This window comes from Piliocolobus tephrosceles, chromosome 16 (genome assembly GCF_002776525.5).
Source record: "Piliocolobus tephrosceles isolate RC106 chromosome 16, ASM277652v3, whole genome shotgun sequence".
Classification (NCBI taxonomy): Eukaryota; Metazoa; Chordata; class Mammalia; order Primates; family Cercopithecidae; genus Piliocolobus; species Piliocolobus tephrosceles.
Window position 1 is genome coordinate 73,853,205 of NC_045449.1, and position 27,907 is coordinate 73,881,111.

Sequence of the window (27,907 nt, forward strand, 5' to 3'; positions counted from 1 at the left end):
GTTGCCCAGGCTGGAGTGCAGTGGCCGGATCTCAGCTCACTGCAAGCTCCGCCTCCCGGGTTTACGCCATTCTCCTGCCTCAGCCTCCCGAGTAGCTGGGACTACAGGCGCCCGCCACCTCGCCCAGCTAGTTTTTTGTATTTTTTAGTAGAGACGGGGTTTCACCGTGTTAGCCAGGATGGTCTCGATCTCCTGACCTCGTGATCCGCCCATCTCGGCCTCCCAAAGTGCTGGGATTACAGGCTTGAGCCACCGCGCCCGGCCGATATCTTGTTCTATAAAACATGCATGCACAGAATGTTGAGTGAATATTTTAGCCAAATATGTACACACACAAACACTGCACGAATGGGAGAGCCCCTGACTTCACCTGCAGCTCAGTGCACCAAGGCCCTGTAGAGGAGTGAGGCCCATCTTCTATTTATTTTATTGTATTGTTTTTGCAATGGAGTCTCGCTCTGTCCTCCAGGCTGGAGTCCAGTGGTGCCATCTTGGCTCACTGCAGCCTCTGCCTCCGGGGTTCAAGCGATTCTCCTGCCTCAGCCTCTAGAGTAGCTGGGATTGCAGGCATGCACCGCCACGCCCAGCTAATTTTTGTATTTTTAGTAGAGAGGGGATTTCACCATGTTGGCCAGGCTGGTCTTGAACTCTTGACCTCAGGTGATCCACCCACCTTGACCTCCCAAAGTGCTGGGATTATAGGAGAGAACCACTGCGCCCAGCCAATCTTTTAAAAGTGCAGGCCGTGTAGGACGTTGTGAGAAGTGTAAGCAGTAATTGCAGAGATTTGCTGTTTGCACCCAAATAGATATGAAGAAGCAACTTGGAGACAGGTTTAATAGGTCAGGGCCATTATGACAGAAATAAATTATTGCATTGCTTAGGACTTCCAAGCTAAGAGTGCAGTGACTGAACTATACCTCAAATATTGACCTTGAGATGTTCAGATTTGTAGAGCATCTTAGAAAATGGTGACATTCCTGGCTGATGGTCAGGATGGTGCATACAAGGCCAGTACCCTGGTGGCTGTCTGGGCGTGTCTGGAGCTTTCATCCTGTAAGATCCCTGTGAGGCAGGACCCCCTGGCCCAGAAGCTTGGTTTTGCCATCAAACCGAGAAGGCACACTTGTCCTGGAGTTAGTTTACATGAATTGAGCTCACCAGAACCTGACGTGTAACTGAGAATAACAGCCCATTCATGTGCATGATGAAATATAAACACCAAAGAGGCCGGGCACGATGGCTCACGATTGTAATCCCAGCACTTTGGGAGGCCGAGGTGGGTGGATCACAAGGTCAGGAGATCGAGACCATCCTGGCTAACATAGTGAAACCCCGTCTACTAAAAACATAAAAAATTAGCTGGGCGCGGTGGTGGGCGCCTGTAGTCCCAGCTACTCGGGAGGCGGAGCTTGCAGTGAGCCAAGATAGTGCCAAAAACAAGGAATATAAACACCAAAGAACCCAATGCTGCACACTTGGACTAGCAGATTCTAATCTGTGGGGGAGGAGGACACAGGAATCGATGACACAGACCCATGCTCAGGGACCCGCTAGAGGGCAGAATGCCTGGGCCCCAGCCCTGCCTGCTTCCTGCTTCCTCCCTGAAGTTCATGGCCAGTCCAACCACATGGGCGGGAGGTATCCCCCGAGCAACCCTCACCCTGACCTTGGCTGCTTTCTCCATTCCATTCCCCACCCCTCCTCCCTCCTGATGCCCGTGGCATTTTTTCAGATAAGTTAATACCTTTGATTAGGTTCCAGCCAAACCTCACCCTTTCTCTTTTCCCATGCCTTCGTGTCTCTCTTCATCTGATGTCAAGTCTACAACCTAATGCTCTGAAGACAGTCTGACTTCCCTGTCCTTGGTGGGGGGTTGCTGTGGTGTAGGAGGCGGTAACCATAATCTTGGCCCTGTGTCTCATACACAAGCTGCAAGCTTAGCTCAGAAGCTGTGCTTGTCTTGGCTTTTTTTTTTTTTTTTGTTTTTTTTTTTTCCCTTTTTTTTTTGGGGTTTTGCACACGGTCATAAAAGTTCAGGAGAAACATGAAACGTGTTATTCTGTTTCCTGTTTATGTCAACCCAAGGAAGCTGAAGGGGCCGGGCGCGGTGGCTCACGCCTGTAATCCCAGCTCTTTGGGAGGCTGAGGCGGGTGGATCACGAGGTCAGGAGATCGAGACCATCCTGGCTAACATGGTGAAACCCCGTCTCTACTAAATATACAAAAAGTCATTCAGGCGAGGTGGTGGGCACCTGTAGTCCCAACTACTCAGGAGGCTGAGGCAGGAGAATCACTTGAACCCGGGAGGTGGAGGTGGCAGTGAGCCAAGATGGCGCCACTGCACTCCAGCCTGGGCGACAGAGCGAGACTTAGTCTCAGAAAAAAAAAAAAAAGAAAGAAAGAAAGAAAGAAAACTGAGGGCTTGCCCTAATCTCCTAGACTTACTTTTCCCTCAAGGGAGGACAGGATGGAGAAAGACTGAATGCAGAATTAGAGCCAGTCAACAAGCCGGCAGTTTCACTGTTTCCTGGGTGACAGGCCCCAGGCTCAGCTCGGTCTGGTGTAGCCCGTCAAAGGGAACACTGTCCTTGCCCCCAGTTGATGGAGGAGAAAGGAGTGGAAGGCAGTGTGGGATGGATTGGGTGTGGGCATTGCCACAGTGTCCCCAGCAGGCCTCCTTCTAGCCTGGGGATCTGGCAGGTGGGGCCCAGTCACCACCAACGCCCCATATACCCAAGGACATATACCTGTTGGGTCGGGTGACCCAACAGACCTGAGGCCACAGACCAAAGACACAGTAACAACCCTATTAGAAATGTGCCCCCATGGGTGGGCATAGTGGCTCCTGTCTGTAATCCCAGGGCTTTGGGACACTGAGGCAAGAGGATCCCTTGAGCCCAGGAGTTCAAGACCAGCTTGGGCAACATAGTAAGACCTTGTCTCTAAAATAAAATATAAAAAATAGTCAGGTGTGGTGGTGTGTGCCTGTGGTCTCATCTACTCGAGAGGTAGAAGCAGGATGATCACTTGAGTTTAGGAATTTGAGGCTGCAGTGAACTGTGATTGCACTACTGCACTCCAGCCTGGGCAACAGAGCAAGACCCTGTCTCAAAAATTTTTAATTAGCTGGGCATGATGGTGTGCACCTGTAGACCTGTAGTCCCAGCTACTCAGGAGGCTGGGTGGGAGGCTTGCTTGAGCCCAGGAGGTCGAGGCTGCAGTGAGCCGAGATGGTGCCACTGCCCTCCAGCCTGGGCAACAGAGTCAGAACCTGTCTCAAAAAGAACAAACAAAAATAAATGTCCCCAGACACAGGGACATGGGTGAGACCCGTCAGGACTGCTGTGGTAGCTCAAAGTGTCCCGTCCCTCCTTCCCACCGGGGAATGACCGTGCTTGTGAGCACATCCCCTGTCCATCTGGGCCTGCCTGTGGGAGCTGGACACTGCCCTGCCCAGCAGCCAGAAGTCTTGAGGGAGCTGTGTGTGACCCTCGAGACCAGACCGGCCCCACCACACCAACCCTCCAGAGACCACGGCAGTCCACGGAATCCAACATGGGTCCCAAAGCTACGTGAATAACCACAAGGCGCCCACAGTCAGCCCCTTCCCATCACGTATGCAGGGAAATGGCTCACTTTCACTCTCAGAAAACAAAGCCTGGACTGTACTTAACTTGGGGGCAGATAACCTAATCAGAATTCACACGCCCTTGGGACTTGGAGCCAAAAACACCCATCCTCTTATCTGCCTTTGTCCTATTTCCTGGCAGGAAATACAGGGGGCAGACAGGTCTTGGCCCGCAGCCGCAGCCCCTTCACCCCGAGATGTGAATCGGTCAGCCGCACTGCCTCGCAGCCTCCTCCCAGACCCTCAGCTGTGGCCACGGCTGCCAGGCAGGCCAACCTGAGGACAAAAGCCGTGGGCAGCGTCCTGGGAGAGAACCCGGCCTTGACCACAGACTGCTGGACACCTCCTGCGTTCCCCGCTTCATCCTCAGAGGCCCAAGGCCCAACACCTGGGCCATATTCTAGATTCCCTATGTTCTTTTTGTTTCGTTTACAGGCAGTCCCTGACTTAACGATTTTTTTTTTTTTTTTTTTTTTTTTTGAGACGGAGTCTCGCTCTGTCGCCCAGGCTGAAGTGCAGTGGCCAGATCTCAGCTCACTGCAAGCTCCGCCTCCCGGGTCTTACACCATTCTTCTGCCTCAGCCTCCCGAGTAGCTGGGACTACAGGCGCCCGCCACCTCGCCCGGCTAGTTTTTTTTTTGTATTTTTTTTAGTAGAGACGGGGTTTCACCGTGTTAGCCAGGATGGTCTCGATCTCCTGACCTCATGATCCGCCCATCTCGGCCTCCCAAAGTGCTGGGATTACAGGCTTGAGCCACCGCGCCCGGCCCAACTTAACGATTTTTGGACTTTACCATGGTATTAAAGCAACAGGCAGGCAACAGAAACTGGGCTTCGAGTCCCACACAACCTCCCTGGACGGCATTCAATAAATTACATGGATGCCCAGCACTTTGTTATCAAACAGGCTTTGTGTGAGATGATTTTGCCACCTGTAGGCTCATGGGAGTATCCTGAGCATGTTTGAGGGAGGCTGGGCTGAGCCGGGGCGCCTGGCAGGCAATCTGCAGGAAGTGCATTTTGGGTTTTTTGTTTGTTTGTTTGTTTGAGATGAAGTTTCACTCTTGTCACCCAGGCTGGAGTGCAATGGCTCAATCTCAGCTCACTGCAACCTCCACCTCCTGGGTTCAGGTGATTCTCCTGCCTCAACCTCTCAACTAGCTGGGATTACAGACATGCACCACCACCATGCCCGGCTAATTTAGTATTTTTAAAAGAGATGGGGTTTCACCATGTTGGCCAGGCTGGTCTTGAACTCCTGACCTCAGGTGATCTGCCCCCTTGGTCTCTGAAAGTGCTGGGATTGCAGGCGTGAGCCACTGCACGTAGCCTGCATTTTGGACTTAGGATATTTTCAACTTACGTCGGGTTTGCCGGGCTGCAACCCCACTGTAAGCTGACGAGAACCTGTACTTTCTATTGGTGCCTGCTAATCTACGGAGTTTTTAAAATGTGATTAAAAAAAAAAAAAATCCTAGGCCGGGCGCGGTGGCTCAAGCCTGTAATCCCAGCACTTTGGGAGGCCGAGACGGGCGGATCACGAGGTCAGGAGATCGAGACCCTCCTGGCTAACACGGTGAAACCCCGTCTCTACTAAAAATACAAAAAATTAGCCGGGCGAGGTGGTGGGCGCCTGTGGTCCCAGCCACTCGGGAGGCTGAGGCAGGAGAATGGCGTGAACCCAGGAGGCAGAAGTTGCAGTGAGCTGAGATCCAGCCACTGCACTCTAGCCTGGGCGACAGAGCAAGACTCCGTCTCAAAAAAAAAAAAAAAAAAAAAATCCTTATCAAGGATAAGTGATTGCGTTACAGGACATTTGAAAAACAGAGAAAAGGATTTTAAAATACCATCGTCTTTCTCCTTTTGTGACAAGGAGACTCGTTAGCATGTCCGCGCACTCTCAGGCACACGTTTCCTCCCCCCAGCCCCCCGCCGGCATGTTAGGAGTTCTGTCAGTTTGTAAGTGTATCTTTTTAAATTAGACATCTTATTTTTATTGTCAAATTTAGATATTTATAAGGCTGCTCCTTCCTAAAAAAAGAAAATGAGTAACTTATTTACTTGAAGTCAGGATTACTGGGGATAATTTATGTACAAAATTGCATACCTCCAGCCCTGGCAACCGCTGTGCCGCCTTCTGTGCCTATAGCTCTGCCATTTCTAGAATGTCATATAAATGGAATCGCACAGTCTGTAGCTTTTCTTGTCTGGCTTCTTCCACTTGGCATCATGCTTTTGAGACCCGCCCATATTGCAAGATCAGTGGTCTGTTCCTATTTATGGTTGAATAGTATTCCCTTGCATGGATACATCAGATGTGTTTGTCCATCCACCAACTGATGGCCATTTGGCTTTTACCTTTGGAATACCATGAAGAAAGCTGCTGTGACTGTTCTGAACAGATCTTTGTATGGATACCTGTTTCCGTTTCTCTTGGGTAAATAGAGGCGCATCTCGTTTCAGTGTGTCTTGCCTTCTCCTACTACGTGGAATTGCTTTTTTTGAGACAGAGTTTCACTCTGTCGCCCAGGCTGGAGAGCACTGGGGTGACTGCAGCTCACTGCAACCCCTGCCTCCCTGGTCAAGCGATTCTCCTGCCTCAGCCTCCCGAGTAGCTGGAACTACAGGCACCTGCCACCACGCCCGGCTAATTTTTTGTATTTTATAGTAGAGACGGGGTTTTACCGTGTCAGCCAGGATGGTCTCCATCTCCTGACCTCGTGATCCGCCCACCTTGGCCTCCCAAAGTGCTGGGATTACAGGAATCGCATTTTTTTACAAATTGAAGGTTGATGGCAGCTCCGTGTGGAGCAAGTCCGTCAGCACCATTTCTCCAGCGGCCTGTGCTCCGTTCCTGCCTCTGCACCACATGTTGGTCGTTCTCATATTTCAAACCTTTTCATTGTCATCACCTGGTATGGTGATCTGTGATCAGTGACCCTTGACGTTAACTGTTGTAATTGGTTTTCGGCAAAGTCACGGACTGCCCCCATTTAAGACAGCAAACTTAAGACATGTTGTGTGTGTACTGACTGCTCCACTGGCCGGCGTTCTTCCGTCTCTCTCCCTGTCCTTGGGCCTCCGTATTCTCCAAGACTCAACAATATTGAAGTTAGGCCTACAGTGGCCGCTAAGTGCTCAAGTGAGAGGAAAAGTCTCATGCCTCTCACTTTATTTTTATTTTATTTATTTATTTTTGAGATACTCTGTCGCCCAGGCTGGAGTGCAGTGGCATGATCTCAGCTCACTGCAACCTCCACCTCCCAGGTTCAAGCGATTCTCCTGCCTCAGCCCCCCGAGTAGCTGAGATTGCAGGCGCCCACCACCACACCTGGCTAATTTTTGTATTTCAGTAGAGACGGAGTTTCACCAGGCTGGTCTCGAGCTCCTGACCTCAAATGATCCGCCCGCCTCGGCCTCCCAAAGTGTTGGGATTACAGGCGTGAGCCATCGCTCCTGGCCACCTCTCACTTTAAATCAAAAGTTAGAAATGATTAAGCTTCATGAGAAAGGCATGTCAAAAGCTGAGAGAAGCCAAAAGCTAGGCCTCTTGCACCAAAGGGTTAGCCAAGTTGTGAACACAAAGGAAAAGTTTTTGAAGGAAATGTAAAGTGCCGCTGTAATGAACACACAAAAGAAAGGGAAGCAGCCTCATTGCTCATCTGGAGAAAGTTCAGGTGGTGTGGATAGAAGATCAAACCTTCTGGCTGGGCACAGGGGCTCATACCTGGAATCCCAGCACTTTGGGAGGCTGAGGCAGGTGGATCACGAGGTCAGGAGATCGACACCATCATGGCTAACACGGTGAAACCCCGTCTCTACTAAAAATACAAAAAATTAGCCGGGAATGGTGGCGGGTGCCTGTAGTCCCAGCTACTCTGGAGGCTGAAGCAAGAGAATGGCGTGAACCCGGGAGGCAGAGCTTGCAGTGAGCCAAGATCGCAACACTGCACTCCAGCCTGGGCGACTGAGCGAGACTCCGTCTCAAAAAACAAAAAGAAAAAAAGATAAAAAAGAAAATCCACCCAGTGGGCCTGCTAGCTCAAGTAATCCCAGCATTTTGGGAGGCCAAGGTGAGAGAATTGCTTGAGGCCAAGAGTTCTAGACCAGCCTGGGCAACATAGCAAGACCCTGTCTCTAAAACCAAAAAAAGGAAAGAAAGAAAATGCACCTGGTCACCCAAGAGTTTTGATGGAGCTGGAGCTGTGCAAGGAGATGAACATTGTTTCCGCACCTGTAACACAGCATTTCTTCTGCAACCCATGGGTCAAGGAGTAATTTCAACCTTCAAGTCTTATCATTGCCATAATACATTCTATAAAGCTATAGCCGGGCGTGGTGGCTCAAGCCTGTAATCCCAGCACTTTGGGAGGCCGAGATGGGCGGATCACAAGGTCAGGAGATCGAGACCATCCTGGCTAACACGGTGAAACTCCGTCTCTACTAAAAAATACAAAAACTAGCCGGGCGAGGTGGTGGGCGCCTGTAGTCCCAGCTACTCGGGAGGCTGAGGCAGGAGAATGGCGTAAGACCCGGGAGGCGGAGCTTGCAGTGAGCTGAGATCTGGCCACTGCACTCCAGCCTGGGCAACAGAGCGAGACTCCATCTCAAAAAATATAATATAATATAATATAATATAATATAATATAATATAAAATTAAATTAAAAAATATGCTATAGCTGTCATAGATAGTGATTGCTCTGATGGATCTGAGCAAAGTAAATTGAAAACCTTCTGGAACAGACTCACCATCCTAGATAACGTTAAGGATATTCATGATTCATGGGAGGAGGTCAAAATATTGCTTTTGGTTTTTTTGAGATGGAGCCTTGCTCTGTTGCACAGGCTGGAGTGCTGTGGCACGATCTTGGCTCACTGCAGCCTCTGCCTCCCAGATTCCAGTAACTCTCTTGCCTCAGACTTCTGAGTAGCTGAGATTACAGGTCCTTACCACCACACCTGGCTAATTTTTTGTACTTTTAGTAGAGACTGGCTAATTTTTTGTATTTTTGGTATTTTTAGTAGAGTAATTTTTCAACCCTGTTGGCCAGGCTGGTCTTGAACTCCTAACCTCAAGTGATCTGCTCAACTCGGCCTCCCAAAGTGCTGGGATTACAGGCATGAGCCACCGTGCCTGGCCCAAAATATTACTTTTTTTTTTTTTGAGATGGAGTTTCTTTCTTGTTGCCCAGGCAGGAGTGCAGTGGCACAATCTCAGCTCACTGCAAGGTCCACCTCCCGGGTTCAAGCAATTCTCCTGCCTTAGCCTCCTAAGTAACTGAGATTACAGGTGCCTGTCACTACACCCAGCAATTTTTTTTTTTTTTTAAAGGTTGGAATTGCTTTTGCTGGGGGCAAATCCACAAGGCCCCACCCACGGTCAGGTTAGTGTTCTGCCCTTGCAGAGGCACCAGCAGCCTGACACCTCCATCTGCCACCCGCCCAGGGTTAGTGGAACATGCAAAGCTCAGAGGATGGAGGCAGGGGTGGTCGCTGCCGAGGCCAGATGCCCAGCTAATTTTTGTATTTTTAGTAGAGACGGTGTTTTATCATGTTAGCCATGGTCTCGAACTCCTGACCTCAGGTGATCTGCCCGCCTCGGCCTCCCAAAGTGCTGAGATTACAGGTGTGAGCCACCGCGCCCAGCCCCAAAATATAACTTTTAATGGCAAAACCGCAATTACTTTTGCACCAACCTAATATCGACATTAACAGAAGTGATTGTAACCCCTGTGGATGATGTTGAGGGTTCAGGACTTCAGTGCAGAAAGTCACTGCCAATGTGGTGGAAACAGCAAGAGCTAGAATGAGAAGTAGAGCTGAGATGGGATGGAATTGTTGCGTTCACATGATCAAACTTTAATGGATGAGGAGTTGCTTGTTATGGATGAGCAAAGAAAGCGGTTTCTTGAGGTGGAATCTGCTCCTGTGAAGATGCTATGTGCATTGTTGAAATTAACAAAGAATTTAGAATATTCTGGGTGGGCATGGTGGCTCATGCCTGTAATCCCAGCACTTTGGGAGGCCAAGGCAGGTGGATCACGAGGTCAGGAGATCGAGACCATTCTAGCTAACACGGTGAAACCACATCTCTACTAAAAACACACACAAAAAAATTAGCCAGGTGCGGTGGTGAGCGCCTGTAGTCCCAGCTATGCAGGAGGCTGAGGCAGGAGAATGGCATGAACCCGGGAGGCGGAGCTTGCAGTGAGCCGAGATTGTGCCACTGCACTCCAGCCTGGGCGACAGAGCGAGACTCTGTCTCAGAACACACACACACACACACACACACACACACACACACACAAAGAATTTAGAATATTCCATGAACTTGGTTGGTAAAGCAGCAACAGGGTTTGAGAGGATTGACTCCAATTTTGCAGGAAGGTCTTGCCTGGGTAAAATCCTATCAAACAGCATCACATACAACAGAGAAATCTGTCATAAAAGAAGAGTCAATCCATGTGACAAACGTCATTGTTGTCTTATTTTAAGAAATTGCCGTCCAGGTGCGGTGACTCATACTTGTAATCCCAACTCTTTGGGAGGCCAAGGCAGGCGGATTACTTGAGCTCAGGAATTGGAGACCAGCCTGGGCAACATGGTGAGACCTCATTTCTACAAAAAATACAAATATTAGCCAGGTAGGGTGGTGTGCACCTGTGGTCCCAGCTACTCGAAAGGCTGAGAGAGGAGGTGGCTTGAGCCCAGGAGGCTGAGGTTGCAGTGAGCCAAGATCACACCACTGCACTCTGGCCTGGGTGACAGAACCAGAGCCAGACACTGTCTCAAACAAAACAAAACAAAAAAAATTGCCACAGTCACCCCAGCCTTCAGCAACCACCACCCTAATCAGTCAGCAGCCAGCAACATCAATGCAAGACCCTCTACCAGCATACTTTATCAAGTATGACTTGATAAAGGCTCAGGTGATTGTTAGCATTTTTTAGCAATGAAGTTTTCTTTTTCTTTTTAAAAATGGAGTCTCGTTCTGTTACCTAGGCTGGAGTGCAGTGGTGTGATCTCAGCTCACTGCAACCTCTGCCTCCTGGGTTCAAGGGATTCTCCTACCTCAGCCTCCTCGGTAGCTGGGATTAGAGGTGCCCACCACGACACCTGGTTAATTTTTGTATTTTTAGTAGGAACGGGGTTTCACCATGTTGGCAGGCTGGTCTTGAAATCCTGATCTCAGGTAATCTGCCCACCTCAGCCTAAGTGCTGGGATTACTGGGATTACTTAGGGTGTGGGCCACCGCGCCCAGCCTGTATGCACTGGGGAACCAAAAACGATTGTGTGACTTGCTTTACTGTGATACTTGCTTAATTGTGGTGGCCTGCAACTGAACCCGCAGTATCTCCAAGGTTGGCCTGTACCTAGAAGTGAGGTTCCAGCTCAATGTGCATTTTACTTTATAACAAGTACTTGCAGGCCGCAGTGGCTCATACCTGTAATCCCAGCACTTTGGGAGGCTGAGGCAGATGGCTTGAGCTCAAGAGTTTGAGACCAGTCTGGGCAGCATAGCAAAACCCCATCTCTACCAAAAATACAAAAAATTAGCCAGGTATGGTGGCACATGCCTGTAATCCCAGCTACTCAGGTGGCTGAGGCAGGAGAATTGCTTGAGCCTGGAAGTGGAGGTTGCAGTGAGCCAAGATTGCACCACTGCACTCCAGCCTGGGTGACACAGCGAGACTCCATCTCAAAAACAAACAAGAAAACAACTGCTGCAATGTTTTCCCAAGTGACTTGTTCCAATTTGCATTTTCTCCAGCAGTTTATGAGAGTCCCAGTTGCTCCACGTCCTCGCTAACATTTGATATTACTAGTCATCTAATTTTAGCCATGAAATATAGCCATTAGCAGATGTGTGGTGGCTGAGGCAGGAGAATGACATGAACCCAGGAGGTGGAGCTTGCAGCAAGCCGAGATCGTGCCACTGCACTCCAGCCTGGGGGACAGAGCAAGACTCCACCTCAAAAAAGAAAAGAAAAGAAAAGAAAACAGTTCTGGCCGGGCGCGGTGGCTCACACCTGTAATCCCAGCAACTCAGGATGGTGAGGCAGGAGAAGGGTTGAACCCAGGAGGCAGAGTTTGCAATGAGCCGAGATTGCGCCACTGCACTCCAGCTTGGGCGACAGAGCGAGACTCCGTCTCAAAAAAAAAAAAAAAAAAAAAAAACCTCTCTAAGTGTCACAAAGATTTTCTCCCAAGTTTTCCGCTAAAGTTTTCTAGGTCTTGCATTTAGGCATCTGGTCCATTTCAAGTTCACTTTTGTTGTGGTATGAGTGGGGTCCAGGCGCAGGTTTTGTGTGTCTCTCTCTAGTCGTCCCAGCACCGCTTGTTGAAAAGATTGTCCTTTTCCTGTTGAAATCCTGTGACATCTTTGTCAAAGATCCGTTGATCATGTGTGTGTGTGTCTGTGTGTGTTTGTGTGTGTGTCTGTGTGTGTCTGTGTGTGTGTATGTCTGTGTGTGTCTGTGTGTGTGTGTGTGTGTCTGTGTATATGTGTGTGTGTGTGTGTCTGTGTGTGTGTGTCTGTGTGTGTGTATGTCTGTGTGTGTCTGTGTGTGTGTGTATGTGTATGTGTGTGTGTGTGTGTGTGTGTGTGTGTGTGTCTGTTTCCGGACTCTCGATTCTGTTCTGTTGATCTTTTTGTCATTCAGAAAATCTTAAAATCAGATAGTCTGAGTCTTTGATGTTGTTTTACAAACTTATTTTGGTTACTCTAGGTCCTTTAGGTTTCCGTTTAAATGTTAAAACTTGCTTGTCAGTTTCTGGGGGAAAATGCCTTCTGGGATGTGACTGAAATTACATTGCGTCCATAGATCAGTTTGAGGAGAACTGAGGCCTTAATAATATTAAATCTTCTGCTTCACGGACATGGCAAATCTCTCCAGTATCTTCTTTTTTTTTTTTTTTGAATCAGAGTCTTGCTCTATCACCTGGGCTGGAGTACAGCGGAACAATCTCAGCTCACTGCAACCTCTGCCTCCTGGGTTCAAGTGATTCTCATGCCTCAGTCTCCCAAGTAGCTGCGACCACAGGTGCACACCACCATGCCTGGCTAATTTTGTGTGTGTGTTTTTAGTAGAGACAGGGTTTCACCATGTGGGCCAGGCTTCTTTTCTCTATTGATAGTGTCTTGTCCTTTGAATAAGTGTTTATTCGAATATTCAAGAAGTACTTTCTTCTTGGACTAGAATAATACCTTCCATATTTTTCCCACACCTATCCCCAAGTCTGTCAATTCTCTTTTCCAAGCAACCTGTTACTGTTTCATAAAAGCCTTTCCAGATGCATTTCATGCATACATATGCATTATTCTCAGGTGTTTCTCTCCACTTAAAAATCACCCGTGGCAGCTTGGTGCGTCCCGCTCTGTACCTCGGTTTTTCTTGTGCTGTGTCTTAGAGTTATTTCATATTAGAACACATAGAAATTGCCATTGTTCTTTTCAGTTCTCTTCACACTGTGTTCTAAATGATGCCTGTGCCATAATTTAATCATCCTCATCGATCCATAATGAGGCCTTTTCCTGTTTTTTGTCTTTTTCTGATGTCATCAGTGTATCAATAAATATCCACACACATTAAAAATAGATACTGGATGGCCAGGCGTGCTGGCTCATGCCTGTAATCCCAGCACTTTGGGAAGCCAAGGTGGGCAGATCACTTGAGGTCAGGAGTTCAAGACCAGCCTGGCCAACGGGGCGAAACCCTGTCTCTACTAAAAATACAAAAAAAAAAAAAAATTAGGTTGGCATGGTGGCGCATGCCTGTGGTCCCAGCTACTCGAGCGGCTGAGGCATGAGAATCACTTGAACCCAGGAGGCGGAGGTTGCAGTGAGCCAAGCTTGTGCTGCTGCACTCCAACAAATACAGGATTTGAATCTGTATTTTAGATCTGATTATCCAATATCTGTGTTTTAGAGCTTGATATTAATGACAGGCATCTCATCGCAGCACGCTAAGGGGGAAGACAATGGAATCTGAAGCAGGCCCGCTGGGGTTCCCTCAGCCACACCATTTCCTGCGGACCCTGGGCTAGTGATTGGAATGCTCTGAGTCTCAGTGGCCACATCTGTAACGCTGGACTATTTCCTTCCTAGGACTATTGTCATGGTTAAGGCAGATGGGCAGATGAGAACCCCCAGCCCAGCGTCTGACCCATGTGTCACTTTCCTTCTCCCCATAATCATAGTACAAAAGAGTTGTCAGCGTGGACTTTCCATAGGTAATAGTTCTGTTCATCTATTTGAAAATAATAGTTGGCCGGGCGCGGTGGTTCACGCCTGTCATCCCAGCACTTTGGGAGGCCGAGGCGGGCGGATCACAAGGTCAGGAGATCAAGACCATCCTGGCTAGCATGGTGAAACCCCGTCTCTACTAAAAATACAAAAAACTAGCCGGGCGCGGCGGTGGGCGCCTGTAGTCCCAGCTACTCAGGATGGTGAGGCAGGAGAATCGCTTGAACCCAGGAGGCAAAGCTTGCAGTGAGCAGAGATCACACCACTGCACTCCAGCCTGGGTGACAGAGCAAGACTCTGTCTCAAAAAAAGAAAAAAATAAAATAATAGTCAAGATTTGGTTATTGGGCGCAAAATACAGTGAGGGAGAAGGAACGAGGCCCAGTGTTCAATAGCATGTCACAGTGACTACGGTTCACATAAGTTAGTGCATATTTCTGAATAGCTAGAGGAGAAGATTTGGAATGTTCTCAACACAAAGGAAGGATCATGTGTGAGGTGATAGATGGCCAGTTCCCCACATTTGATCGTGACATGCTGTATGCTTGCGTCAAAATATCACATGTGCCTCTCAAATATGTGCCAATCTATCCATAAAAATGTTTAACAGAAAAATTTTTTAAAGATTTGGCTACTATTTAAAAAGATGGTTTCCTGCTGGGTGCAGTGGCTCACGCCTGTAATCCCAGCACTTTGGGAGGCCAAGGCAGGCATATTGCTTGAGCTCAGGAGTAGGAGACCAGCCTGGGCAACATGGTGAAACCCCATCTCTACAAAAAGAGTTTAAAAATTAGCCGGGCATGGTGACGCACACCTGTAATCCCAGCCACTCAGGAGGCTAAGGCAGGAGAATCACTTGAACCCGGGAGGCGGAGGTTGCAGTGAACCGAGATCGCACCACTGTACTCCAGCCTGGGTTACAGAGTGCGACTCTGTCTCAAAAGATAAATAAATAAATAAATAAATAAGAGTTGGCTTCCTAATTTATTTCTCTATGCATTGAGTTCTATTTAGTGAGCTCCCCGTGTGGGGCACAGCTCTGTGCATTGGCTCTCTGATGTCTCACACATAACTGGCTCTTCCCTCTCCATTTCTGCAGAGAATGCCAGCATCAAGCCAGGTCTGTCGACAGTGAGATTGGGGCCTATAAGAAATCCATCATGAAGGAGGAAGAAAAGAACGAGAAGCTGGCGAGCATCCTGAACAGGACAGAGACGGAAGCCAGACTGCTGCAGAAGCTCACCACGCAGTGCCTGACCAAGCAGGTGGCCCTGCAGAGCCAGTTCAACACTTACAGGCTCACCCTGCAGGACACAGAGGATGCCCTCAGCCAGGACCAGCTGGTAAGGCCGGGCCCGCCCCACAGGTCACGCCTGGCACACTGTGGTGCCTCTTCAGGCACATCCACCCTGTGGCTCCTCCTCTCCAGGAACAAATGATACTCACAGAGGAGTTGCAGGCCATCTGCCAAGCCATCCAGGGTGAGCTGGAGCTCAGGAGGAAGACACACGCTGCCATCCGGGAGAAGCTGCAGGAGCACATGACCTCCAACAAGACCACCAAATACTTCAACCAGCTCATCCTGAAGCTGCAGAAGGAGAAGACCAACATGGTAGGCCCCTGCCCCAGAGTGGGGCTGCGCGAAGTCCCCCGCAGCCTGGGCATGTGAGGGCAAAGGCGTACTGGGGGCAGAGAGGGCGGAGTCAGTGTGAGCCGAGGGCCCGCGTGTGCTCGCTCCTTTCCATGGTGTTCCAGTTGTAAGGGTGATACATTTTTACTGTAGAAAGCCTAGAAATAGGCCAGGTGCGGTGGCTCATGCCTGTAATCCCAGCACTTTGGGAGGCCGAGGCGGGTGGATCACCTGAGGTCAGGAGTTCGAGACCGGCCTGGCCAACATGGCGAAACCCTGTCTCTGCCAAAAATACAAAAAATTAGCTGGGTGTGGTGGTGTGCACCTATAATCCCAGCTACTCGGGAGGCTGAGGCAGGAGAATCGCTTGAACCTGGGAGGCAGAGGTTGCAGTGAGCTGAGATCACGCCATTGTACATCAGCCTGGGTGACAGAGCGAGACTCCGTCTAAAAAAAAAAAAGAAGAAAAAGAAAGAAAACCTAGAAATACAGAAAGGCATAAAGAAGAAAATGAGACAACTCTAGACCCACTATCCAGAGGCAACTTTTTTTTTTTTTTAATTTGGTAAATTTCCTTCTGGAAATTTTTAATACAGAAATACATTCGCACCCACCCACAAACATACACACGTAGTCATTCTCACACACGCAAACACATTCACACACACAAACACACATGCAATTGCACATGCCCCCACAAACACATGAGCAAACACAAACACACATACACACACACCACACACACTCAAACTCCTACACCCACACATACACTCAAACTCCTACACACACACAAACTCCTACACACACACAAACTCCTACACCCACACATACACTCAAAATCCTACACACACACATACACTCAAAATCCTACACCCACACATACACACAAAGTCCTACAAACACAAACACATACACTCAAACTCCTCCTACAAACACACACACATACACAAGCACACACCTTACGTAACACTGGACTCAGGCCCATTTTTTTTTTCTTATTTATGTATTTTATTTTTTGACACAGGGTCTGTGTCGCCCAGGCGGGAGTGCTGTGGCACAATCACAGCTCACTGCAGTCTCAAATCCCCAGGTTCAAGTGGCCCTGCCACCTTGGCCTCCCAAAGCCCTGGGATTCTGGGCCTGTGCCACTGTGCCCAGCCCCCAGGTCCATGTGCATCCATTTGTGATTAATATCACTGAACTATGACACAGAGAGAATGGAAGTCAATGAATATTTGCTGCTTGTATAGTTTTTCATTTTGCTGTATTGACCATATTCAACATAACATTTCCTCATACCACCAAATATTCTTCAAAAACCTAAATTTTGGCCGGGCGCGGTGGCTCAAGCTTGTAATCCCAGCACTTTGGGAGGCCGAGACGGGCGGATCACGAGGTCAGGAGATCGAGACCATCCTGGCTAACACGGTGAAACCCCGTCTCTACTAAAAAATACACTAGCCGGGCGAGGTGGCGGGTGCCTGTAGTCCCAGCTACTCGGGACGCTGAGGCAGGAGAATGGCGTAAACCAGGGAGGCGGAGCTTGCAGTGAGCTGAGATCCGGCCACTGCACTCCAGCCTGGGCGACAGAGGGAGACTCCGTCTAAAAAACAAAAACAAAAACAAAAAAAACCCTAAATTTTCATTTCTGTATAACATCTTATCCTACAAATGTACATATTTTGTTCACTAAGTCTCTTATTAGGCCCTTCAGGCTGTTTCTAGTTTTTATTTTATCTTATTTTATTTTGTTGTTATTTGTTTATTTTTTTGAGATGGAGTTTCGCTCTTGTCACCCAGGCTGGAGTGCAGTGATGCCATCTTGGCTCACAGCAACGCCTCCCGGGTTCAAGTAGTTCTCCTGCTCAGCCTCCCAAGTAGCTGGGGTTACAGGCAGGCGTCATCGTGCCCGGCTAATTTTTGCATTTTTATTGGAGACGGGGTTTCACCATGTTGGCAAGGCTGGCCTTGAACTCCTGACCTTGTGATCCACCCGCCTCAGCCTCCCAAAGTGCTGGGATTACAGGTGTGAGCCACCGCGTGGCCAGCTGCCAGTCAAAGGCAGATTTCCCTGGGGGACCCTGGAGTGTGACTTTGACGTCCATTCCATGGCAGGGCACCCCCGATTGTGAGGTCAGGTTCACTTCCCCTGGGATCTTGCTTTATCCTTTATCGCCTGTCGTAGGGGGTGGAGGGGACTTGTGTCTTTAGAAAAAACAATTCCTTTTTTTTTTTTTTTTTTTTTTGAGACAGAGTCTCGCTCCATCACCTAGGCTGGAGTGCAGTGGCCGGATCTCAGCTCACTGCAAGCTCCGCCTCCCGGGTTTACACCATTCTCCTGCCTCAGCCTCCCGAGTAGCTGGGACTACAGGCGCCGCCACCTCACCCGGCTAGTTTTTTGTATTTTTTTAGTAGAGACGGGGTTTCACCGTGTTAACCAGGATGGTCTCGATCTCCTGACCTCGTGATCCGCCTGTCTCGGCCTCCCAAAGTGCTGGGATTACAGGCTTGAGCCACCGCGCCCGGCCAGAAAAAACAATTCCTTACTTGAATGTTTGTTTCTTTGCCTCTTCCGGAGGGGTAACCCTCCCCCACCGGCCTCAAGCAGGCCCCTTTGGAGGACCGCCCCAGAGGCTGCCACAGACTGCGCCATTTCCAGGGCACATCCCAGCAGTGGGGCCTGTCCAACAGTCCCCATTTTAGTCTCAGGGGAGAGTGACGGATTCCCGATGCCAAGCTCTGCTGGTTTTGCCCTCCTGAGGAGTGGGACAGGAGCTGGCCAGGCAGAGCTGAAGGGCGTGGTGGGTGTGAAGGAGCCTGTCCAGCCGTGCTGCTCCACTGCCAAGTCCAGTTCCCAATCCCCAGGCCCCCAGGCCCCCAGGGTCCCAGCCGAGCCCCTTTCTGGGCAGCCCAATAGATCATACATGTACTGCTGCCAGTTTCCAGAAGAGGGCAGCAAAGAGTCTTGGACCAACAAATTCGTCTATTACGACAATTTTCCAACAGATGCCCGTCCAGCTGTTGACAACAGTCCCTCCCTCCCACCTGATTGTTGAACTGCTCAAAGCCCCATGGGCTGATAGAAGGTGGGGTGGGGAGGCATATCTGGGAGGAGGAGCAAAGTGTGGATGGGCGGGACCACCCATCTGGAGCTGGCCACCATGCGGTCCAGGCAGTTAATCCAGGAATGGTGTAGATGCCTGGGGGGAGCCAGGGTGGGGTCCACAGGGACCACAAACAGTCTGGAGTGGAGCAGACGAGGCAGGCCTGGCTGTGACGGGGGAGGGACTGAAGGGGACTTGGAGCCACAGCCCCTGCAGGGCAGCTGGGGAGTGGGGAGGCAGGAGTCCTTGTGGGGCCCAGATCTCAGGGTGACCTTGGCAAAGGAGGAGCCTCAAGCTGCCATTGCCACACAACTCCGGACGCCGGAAGCTTCCACTCCAGGTGGGCACGGTCTAGATTCCACGCTCTGGGGATGCTGGGTCTCCTGGGAAGTCACCTATGGTGGCCGGCGAGAGACATGGAGCCCACAGGCGTGGTGGGAGGAGAAGCTCAGATGGCCCTGAGGAGGCTGGGGTAGGCGGGAGCCACGGACGTGAGAGAGTTGAGGCCTTGTGTGGCAGGAGCCGACGGGCAGGGGTGGTCAGGGCAGACACGGGGCCCGAGGCCACCTGTCAGAGCCACGCCCTAGGGAAGAGGACCCCATCCTGGTGGTGACTGTATCTCCCTATTCCCAGAGCAGCTCTGGCCGTACCATGGCAGCTGTGAGTGTCACTGCCTCACTCCTGATTCTCACAAACGTTCTCACAAACGTCCTCTCGATAAACCCCCCGTTGCCAGAAGGGATCCAAAGGAATCTGTCTTTTGCCTCCAAGGAGCCCACAGAGGAGGCCAGCACTGCCTGCTCAGACCTGCAGGACAGCAGGACGGGTCAGAACCCACAGAGGAACCAGTGTCCAACAATTGATTCTTGCTTCATAAACCATGCTCCAAATGTGACAGAGTGTAGCACAGCCGTTAAAACTTAGAGAACGTTGTCAGATTAAAAAGCAGGTTAGCACCCAGTGTGTAGGGTGTGATCCTATTTTTATTTTGGAGAGTTATATAGAAAAGCCTGGAAGGAGAAATGGATTCAGATGGGAATGGTAGCTAACTTGTGTGAGAATGGCAGGCAATTGAATGTGTTATCCTCTCTTCTGGCCTGTATTTTCACATTTCCTCACAATGTGTGTGCTCCTATTTAAGAAGTGTGTTAGTCACACTGCTGTAAGGAAATACCTAAGACTGGGTAATTGATAAAGGAAAGAGGTTGAATTGACTCACCGTTCCACATGGCTGGCGAAGCCTCAGGAAACTTACAATCATGGCAGAAGACGAAGCAGGCACCTCCTTCACAAGACAGCAGGAGAGAGAGAGTGTGTGAAGGAGGAACCGTCAAACACACAAAACCATCAGATCCAGTGAGACCTCACTCACTATCACAAGAACAGCATGGGGGTAATGGCCCCCATGATCCAGTCACCTCCCACAGGGCCCCTCCCTTGACACGTGGGATTACGGGGACACAATTCAAGATGAGAGGTGAGTGGGGACACAGCCAAACCACATCAATAAGAAAAGTGAATACCACGATCTCTCTTTTCTGTAAAAACCCGACGTCTGGGTTCCAACAAGCAGGTTCCTTGCTGGGGCCTTGAGACGGCGGGAAATCCAGCCTCCTGCTCTCAGGACTGTGCGTTTGGAATTTCTCCAGAGGAACATCCAGACCGTCAGGGAACGGTGGATCAGTACACTCGTCCCAGGCCTCTGGTGGGGGCAATATTCACAGGCATTTCCTTTCATCCATTCAGATGACACATCTTTCCAAAATCGACGGCAACATTGCCCAGACCACCCTGGACATCACACGCACCAGCAGCAGGCTGGAGGCACACCGGAAGACGCTGCTGGAGCTGGACCAGGACGTGAAGAAAGTCAACGAGCTCATCACCAACAGCCAGAGCGAGATCTCCCGGCGCACAATCCTCATCGAGAGGAAACAAGGGCTCATCAACGTCCTCAACAAGCAGCTGGAGCGGGTGGTCTCCGAGCTGGGGGTGAGGTCCCAGGCGGGGAGACGCGGTCCCCGGCTGACTGTGGCGCCTGGTGGGGCAGAGCTCCCTCAGGTCCGCCATGGTCAGACCTGAACTCCTGGAAGGCACAGAACTGCCTCTCTCCCTACCCGCTTTACAGACAAAATGGCACGTGTGCCAAGTGCTCTAAGTCATATTTTTCTGCACAGGGCCAGAGAGTATTCGGGCTTTGTGGCCAGTTGGTCTCTCCAACAGTGACACAGCTCTGCCTCCAAAGCGAGGAGTGTAGATAAAACGTAAAGGAGGCCGGGCGCGGTGGCTCAAGCCTGTAATCCCAGCACTTTGGGAGGCCGAGACGGGCGGATCACGAGGTCCGGAGATCGAGACCATCCTGGCTAATACGGTGAAACCCCGTCTCTACTAAAAAATACAAAAAACTAGCCGGGCGAGGTGGCGGGCGCCTGTAGTCCCAGCTACTCAGGAGGCTGAGGCAGGAGAATGGCATAAACCCGGGAGGCGGAGCTTGCAGTGAGCTGAGATCTGGCCACTGCACTCCAGCCTGGGTGACAGAGCCAGACTCCGTCTCAAAAAAAAAAACGTAAAGGAATGGGCATGGCTGTGTCCAATCAGATGTTATTCAAGGCCACTGAAGTCTGAATTCCAAATAATTTTCACCCAGCACGAAATATTCTGCTGCTCTACGGGAAGTAGCCTAATGCGTTTGAGGCCTGATGCCATATACGTCATCCAGGTCCCTGTATTCTCTAAGCCCCTTTGGGTTCCAGATGCCATATACGTCATCCAGGTTCCTGTCCCTCTTTGAGGGACTCTCAAAGCCCCTTTGGGTTCCAGAGGCCCCACCCATCCTGCTGGTGCACCCACCACGGGGAAGCTAGAGGGGACTCCAGAGCCCCTTAGTCGTATTTCCTCCAGCGGGGTCTGTGGCTTGCAACCCTGCTGAGAGCTAACTTGAGCCCCTCAGCCTTTGTCCAGTTTCATGACCTCAAGGGTCCAGACCCTCTGCAGCCCACTTACAAAGACATTTGAGCCCAAGAAGGCTAATTTTGCTTTTTTTTTTTTTTTTTGAGACGGAGTCTTGCTCTATTGCCCAGGCTGGAGTGCAGTGGCGCGATCTCACTCACTGCACCTCCGCCTCCTGAGTTCAAGCGATTCTCCTGCCTCAGCCTCCCAAGTAGCTGGGACCACAGGTGTGCACCAGCACACCCGGCTAATTTTTGTATTTTGGGTACAGACGGGGGTTTCACCCAGTTGGCCAGGCTGGTCTTGAACTCCTGACCTCGGGTGACTCACCCACCTCAGCCTCCCAAAGTGCCGGGATTCCACGCGTGACTCACCACACCTGGCCCGTTTTGCTTTTTGATGAATATCCCATCTAGGGGGAAGAAGTGGGGCCCCTGGAGCTTGAAATCAAAAGGCTGAGCAAGCTGATCGAAGAGCACAACACCAAGGCGGTCCAGGCCCAGGTGACCTGGCTGCGCCTGCAGCAGGAGATGGTCAAGGTGACACAGGAGCAGGAGGCACAGCTGGCCTCCCTGGACGCGTCCAAGAAGGAGCTCCACATCATGGAGCAGAAGAAACTACGAGTAGAAAGTAAGAGCCGCCATGCCCGTCCCTGCAGTGATGCTCAGACAAGCTCTGGGGCGGGGGCCCCTCCCAGGGGAGGGACACTCAGTGGGGCACGTCGCTGGATTTGCACGCGGCCTTAAAAGCGAATAACAAACGCGTGTGCTCCCCGTATTTTGTAAATGTGAACCACTGCCTGCCCAGCTGCCCGGTTCGCAGTCACAGCGGCAGAGTTGAGAAATGTCACGAAATGTCTCCAAGCTCACAGACTTCGGAGCTGTCCTCCAGAGAGGAGCATGGAAGGTTATCATCCCCGCCCAGCCAGGGCACTCAGGTGGAAACACTGGCACAGGGCACTCAGGTGGAAACACTGGCACAGGAAGAGCCAGGGTCCTGCCAGGCGGGCTCCTGGTGCTGTCCCCGCATCACCTCCAGTTGGGCTTAGAAAACCATTCCGCCAGGGATCCCCGACCCTTCTGAGGCCCAAGGGGCTGCCAAAGCGCCAGGGTGCCTGGAATGAAGGAGGCAGGCATCCTTCCTGGACCACTCTCCACCCACATGGCCACCTGCCGAGACATCCCGGGTCCCGCCTGGTCTTGGGTCAGGGATCCATGCTGGTCAGGCCTGCAGCAAGGCCCCCATGGGAAATGCTGCCCAGACACATCACATGCCCTTCTCGGAGGTCCTGCTGCCTCTTGCCCTGCCCTTGGGTTGCCCAAACCCATCTTTCGGTGAGTAGCAAGTCCTAAAAGACCCTATGGAGCTATCAGCTGAATATCGGTGTCCCAAGGCAAGAGGTGCCAGAACACCATGCTGTGAGATGGGATCACCCATGGACAGGGCAGGGAGAGGGGCTCACAGGCCCATGCCCTGGGGCAGTCAAGGCACACCGTGGGGACAGCAGGAGGAGACAGAGAAGCCCTGTGAGGAGTGGCCAGCGGATGAACCAACTGTGGCCTCTCGTGCCCTCCACTCATCTTAACATCAAGAAGAGCTGTTGTTTTCTGCCCCTACCCCTGAGCTTGGCTGGAGCGGGGCAGGGGTCTAAGGGCCCCCCTCTCCTGGAGACTCACAGTGTCTGAGCATCAACCAGGTCCCCAGGCTCCACAGGTCTGCACGTGTCCTGGGGGAAGGAGCCTGGCCCTCCCACACACCCCGCCCACACCTGCTGGCTGTCCCCACAGGCGGGTCCTCTCAGTTCCCTCGGAGGACCAGGCTTTGGGAGCTTAGCAGCCAAGAAGAGACCCCTCTCCTCTCCTCTGTCCTGGCAGGGATGAGATTCAGGCAGGAGCACTGGGAAGGACAAGAGGGAGGGGATGAAGGGAGCTACAGGGAGAGACAAACCCTGGCTGACCTCTCAGACACCGCTGCCTGCAGGCGAGGACCCAGACCCTCCCGGGGTCTCTCCCCAAGTCTCTGTTCTCTGCCATAGGCAAGATTGAGCAGGAGAAGAAGGAGCAGAAGGAGATCGAGCACCACATGAAGGACCTGGACAACGACCTGAAGAAGCTCAACGTGCTGATGAATAAAAACCGGTGCAGCTCGGAGGAGCTGGAGCAGAACAACCGGGTGACAGAGAATGAATTCGTGCGCTCGCTGAAGGTCAGGCCGTGTCCACACGGTCCCGGGGCTCGGGATGATGGAGGGCAGGGGGACTCGGGGGTGTGGTCCTTGTGGTGGGTGTTCTGCACCAGGACGTAACTTCCACACCCGTTCAAGATGCTTGTGGGGGGATTAGAAATCCAGCCTTCAGCCCTGCCCTCGGTGCTGGGACGGAGGGCACCAGCCCTGGCATCCACAATCCCATGGCCCTTCCCATAGCTTTCCCGCCCCTCCCTTATGTAGGACTCTGAGAGGGAGACCATCAAGATGCAGGACAAGCTGAACCAGCTCAGCGAGGAGAAGGCGACCCTCCTCAATCAACTGGTGGAAGCAGAGTGAGTCCCAGTCTCCAGCCACACATGGGTCATGAAGGTCACTACACCTGCAGGCCTCTGTCTGTTGAAGACCATGTAGGAGACCGGGTGTGGCAGCTCCCACCTATATCCCAGTGCTTTGGTGTTTGTGTGTCTGTGTGTGTGTGTGTGTGTGTGTGTTTTGTTTTGTTTTGTTTTTTCTTTTGGAGATAGTCTTGCTCTATCCCACAGGCTGGAGTGCAGTGGTGCGATCTCAGCTCACTGCAACCTCTGCCTCCCGGCTTCAAGTGATTCTCCTGCCTCAACCTCCTGAGTAGCTGAGATTACAGGTGCATGCCACCATGCCTGACTAATTTTTATATTTTTAGTAGAGACGGGTTTCACCATGTTGGCCAGGCTGGTCTTGAACTCCTGACCTCAGGTGATCCGCACGCCTCAGCCTCCCAAAGTGCTGGAATTACATGCGTGAGCCACCGTGCCCGGCAATCCCAGTGCTTTGGGATGCCAAGGCAGGAGGCTTCTTTGAGGCCAGAAGTCTAAGACAAGACTAAGTAACACAGTGAGACCCCATATCTACAGAAATGTTTTAAATTGGCCAGGCATGGTGGTGCACGCCTTGTAGTCCCAACTACTCGGGAGGCTGAAGTGGGAGGATCACTTGAGCCCAGGAGGTCAAGGCTGCTAGGATTGCACCACTGCACTCCAGCCTGGGCAACAGAGCGAGACCCTGTCTCTAAAAGAAGAAAAAGACCACCTGGGCATGGGTCTGGAACCCACCCTAGTGGATCCCAGATTCCCCACAGAGCTCTGCCTGCCACCCTTGGCAGCAGCTCTTGAGCCAAATGAGTTACTGCTGGAAACTGAATGGCTTTCTTTGCGATAAAGATTTTAAATATCCATTATTTTATGGTGTCTGATTATTAAAGTAACACATAGCCAGCTCTAAACATTTTAAACTATACAATGCACGCAAAGTAACCAGGGGAAATTGCATATAATTCCAATGCTCTTCACTTTCCAGAAAACCAATGTCTAGCTATATTCCTTTCTTGTTTTGCTCTGTTTTTTACACAAATGGGGTTGCTTCAGAACCCCATTTGTATTCAGAAATACTAAATTCTTTAGAGTATTCAGAAAATACTAAAGTGTTTAGAGGTAGGAGAGGCAGCGTAAGAAATTAGGACTTTTCTTCTGATGCTTCGGTGAGCTCACACTCTAAGGCCTTACAAGGCTCTCAGCTGCAATGGCAGAGCCAAGCAGCTGCAACAGAAAGCATGAGGCTCTCAAAGCCTGAAATGTGCACTATTGGGCTCCTTATGCAAACGTTTGCCAACCTCTGGCATATAGAGGGAGAGAGGGAGATGGGGGTGGGGAAGAGAGAGAAAGAGAACACTTTAGTATTTTCGTGGCCATCTTTCCGTGTCACACACGTGGGCCCACATCTCCCTGTGGAAAGGGTGCGGAGCAGGCGTGGTGTGGAGGCATCGTCCTTTTCTCAGTGTGCTCTGGAAGGGATGAATAGCACAGGGATTGCCTGTTCCTTGCGGTTTGATAAAATCCAGGCAAAAAACCACCTGGGACCAATGCTTTGGGGGGCTTGTATCTTTGGTGACATTTAAATAGCTTTTAGACTATCGGTGCATTCAGGCCTTTTACTTCTCCTTAAGTCAGCTTCTATCAATTATACTTTCTCAGCTCCTACAGTTATATGTCCCTGTTCTCTCTCTCTCTCTTCCCCACCCCCATCTCCCTCTCTCCCTCTATATGCCAGAGGTTGGCAAACGTTTGCATAAGGAGCCCAATAGTGCACATTTCAGGCTTTGAGAGCCTCATGCTTTCTGTTGCAGCTGCTTGGCTCTGCCATTGCAGCTGAGAGCCTTGTAAAACCTTAGAGTGTGAGCTCACCGAAGCATCAGAAGAAAACTCCTAATTTCTTACACTGCCTCTCCTACCTCTAAAGACACCAGATTATGCTTTGGGAGAAAAAAATCCAACTGGCAAAAGAGATGCGTTCTTCAGTGGATTCCGAGATCGGCCAGACGGAGATCCGGGCCATGAAGGGCGAGATCCACAGGATGAAGGTGAGGGGAGGAGAGCTGCTTGGCAGGGCCTGCTGGGTGCCAGCCCTTGGGCTCCGAAGACCTGGCCACACCAAGGCCCTCGGCTGCCCCGGGGCTCCTGTGGGAACCACATTGGCCACACTGGCTGGCGGCAATGGGTGAGATTTCCGGAGAGCGACCCACTCTAGTAGAGTGACCTGCACTCCAGCCGGGCACTGGCAAAGCGCACGTGCCCCTTGGCCCAGCTTTCACGGCATCTTGTTCTTACTGTGCAGAAATACTGTGGAACAACACCGTGCACACACAAGCGTGTGCGTGTCATTTCGCAAAATGCTGTTTTATTCCTACTCCATGTAATCACAGCACTCTGGTGTTTTTAAATGCCGGTTGTAACCCTCAAATTTCGTGACCCTCTAATGTATCCCACTGGGAGACAGAGTCTCACACCACAGAAGGGCTCAGAGAGCACCCACATCTCATCCCTCACAGCCACGTTTTCTCTTCATGGTCACAATTAGATTTCATTGCCTTTAAAAGGCTGGTAATTAAATTGCAAGTGATAATCAAGCTAAAGGTTCAGGGCCTTAAGGATAACAATAAGAGCAGTTCATAAAATAAATGGGTCTCATTTTCACAATGCCATGCTAAATAAAAATGCCTCTGCTGAGTTATTTTCCAGATCAAGTGCATATGCTAATGAGATATTGTGTTAAAAAATACCAAAGTTAATTGACTTTTCACATTACAGAAGCCACGTGTGTTTGCTGGAGCAAGCCAAGTTCTCCCCGCCAGAGTGGGGGCCAAAGAGAAGGTCCGGGCTCTTCCTCCCTGTCCCTTCCTTCCCGGCTCCCCTTCCTCAGCCAGGGCGACCGTGTCAGCGCTGCAGGGATAAGGCCTCTCACCTTCTCAGATCTCACACAAATGCACACGCAGGGCTTGCCTTGGCCCTACATGGATACTAACCCATTCTTTAACAGTTACAATATATATTATGGATATCTCAAATTTATGGATCCAGTCCCACGCTGGTGAAAATTCAGGTTGTTTCCAATTTGTTGTTGGCGTTACTGTTTTGTCCTAGACACGATGTGTGTTAGGGTTCTCCAAAGAAACAGAACCAGTAGACTACACAGAGAGAGAGAGAGACAGACAGAGAGATAGAGAGATTTACTATGAGAATTGGCTCTTATGATTATGGGGGCCGAGAAGTCCTAGGATCAGGCATCTAATCTGCAGACCCAGGAGAGCCCCTGATTCAGTCAAGTCTAAGGCCGGAGAAGGAGGCAATGGTGTCATCCCAGCCCAGTGTTCCCCCACCCCTGCCCCGCCCCACCACTTTCTTCTGCCTTTTTGTTCTACTGAGGCCCTCAATAGACGGTGATGTCACCCACCCTGACGAGGGAGATCTTTACTCTGTCCAGTGGTTCAAATGCCCATCACTTCCAGGGACGCTCTCACAGACCCACTCAAAACAGACATCATGTTTTCCCAGCTATCCAGGCATCCCTTAGCCCAGTCAGGTTAACGTAAAATCAGCCATCGCACAGCATTATCATCACAGCCTTCCTTACTGGTTCTTTTTTTTTTCCTCTTCGTCTTCTAGACTAGGTTCCCAAAGGTGAGATTCCTAAGTCAAAGGGTGTATAAATTCTGACTGTAACAGCCTGACAGATTACTTGTCTAAAAAGCACATGACGGCTGTCATAGCCGTACCTTCTTCTCAGTTCTGATGTTATGTATCTTTTTTTTTTTTAATTGAGGTTTTT

At 50.7% G+C, this 27,907-nt stretch overlaps 1 protein-coding gene across 1 annotated transcript in view; it reads left to right on the forward strand.

Moving 5' to 3' along the window:
- Window positions 1–27,907, forward strand: part of CCDC40 (coiled-coil domain containing 40) — a 71,559-nt gene that overhangs the window by 35,147 nt on the left and 8,505 nt on the right. Inside the window, exons 11-17 of the mRNA XM_023212097.3 lie at window positions 14,979–15,222; window positions 15,309–15,491; window positions 20,360–20,605; window positions 21,979–22,192; window positions 23,598–23,767; window positions 24,011–24,102; window positions 26,042–26,162. Coding sequence (XP_023067865.2) covers window positions 14,979–15,222; window positions 15,309–15,491; window positions 20,360–20,605; window positions 21,979–22,192; window positions 23,598–23,767; window positions 24,011–24,102; window positions 26,042–26,162 — 1,270 coding nt within the window. The remainder of the gene's footprint in view (window positions 1–14,978; window positions 15,223–15,308; window positions 15,492–20,359; window positions 20,606–21,978; window positions 22,193–23,597; window positions 23,768–24,010; window positions 24,103–26,041; window positions 26,163–27,907) is intronic.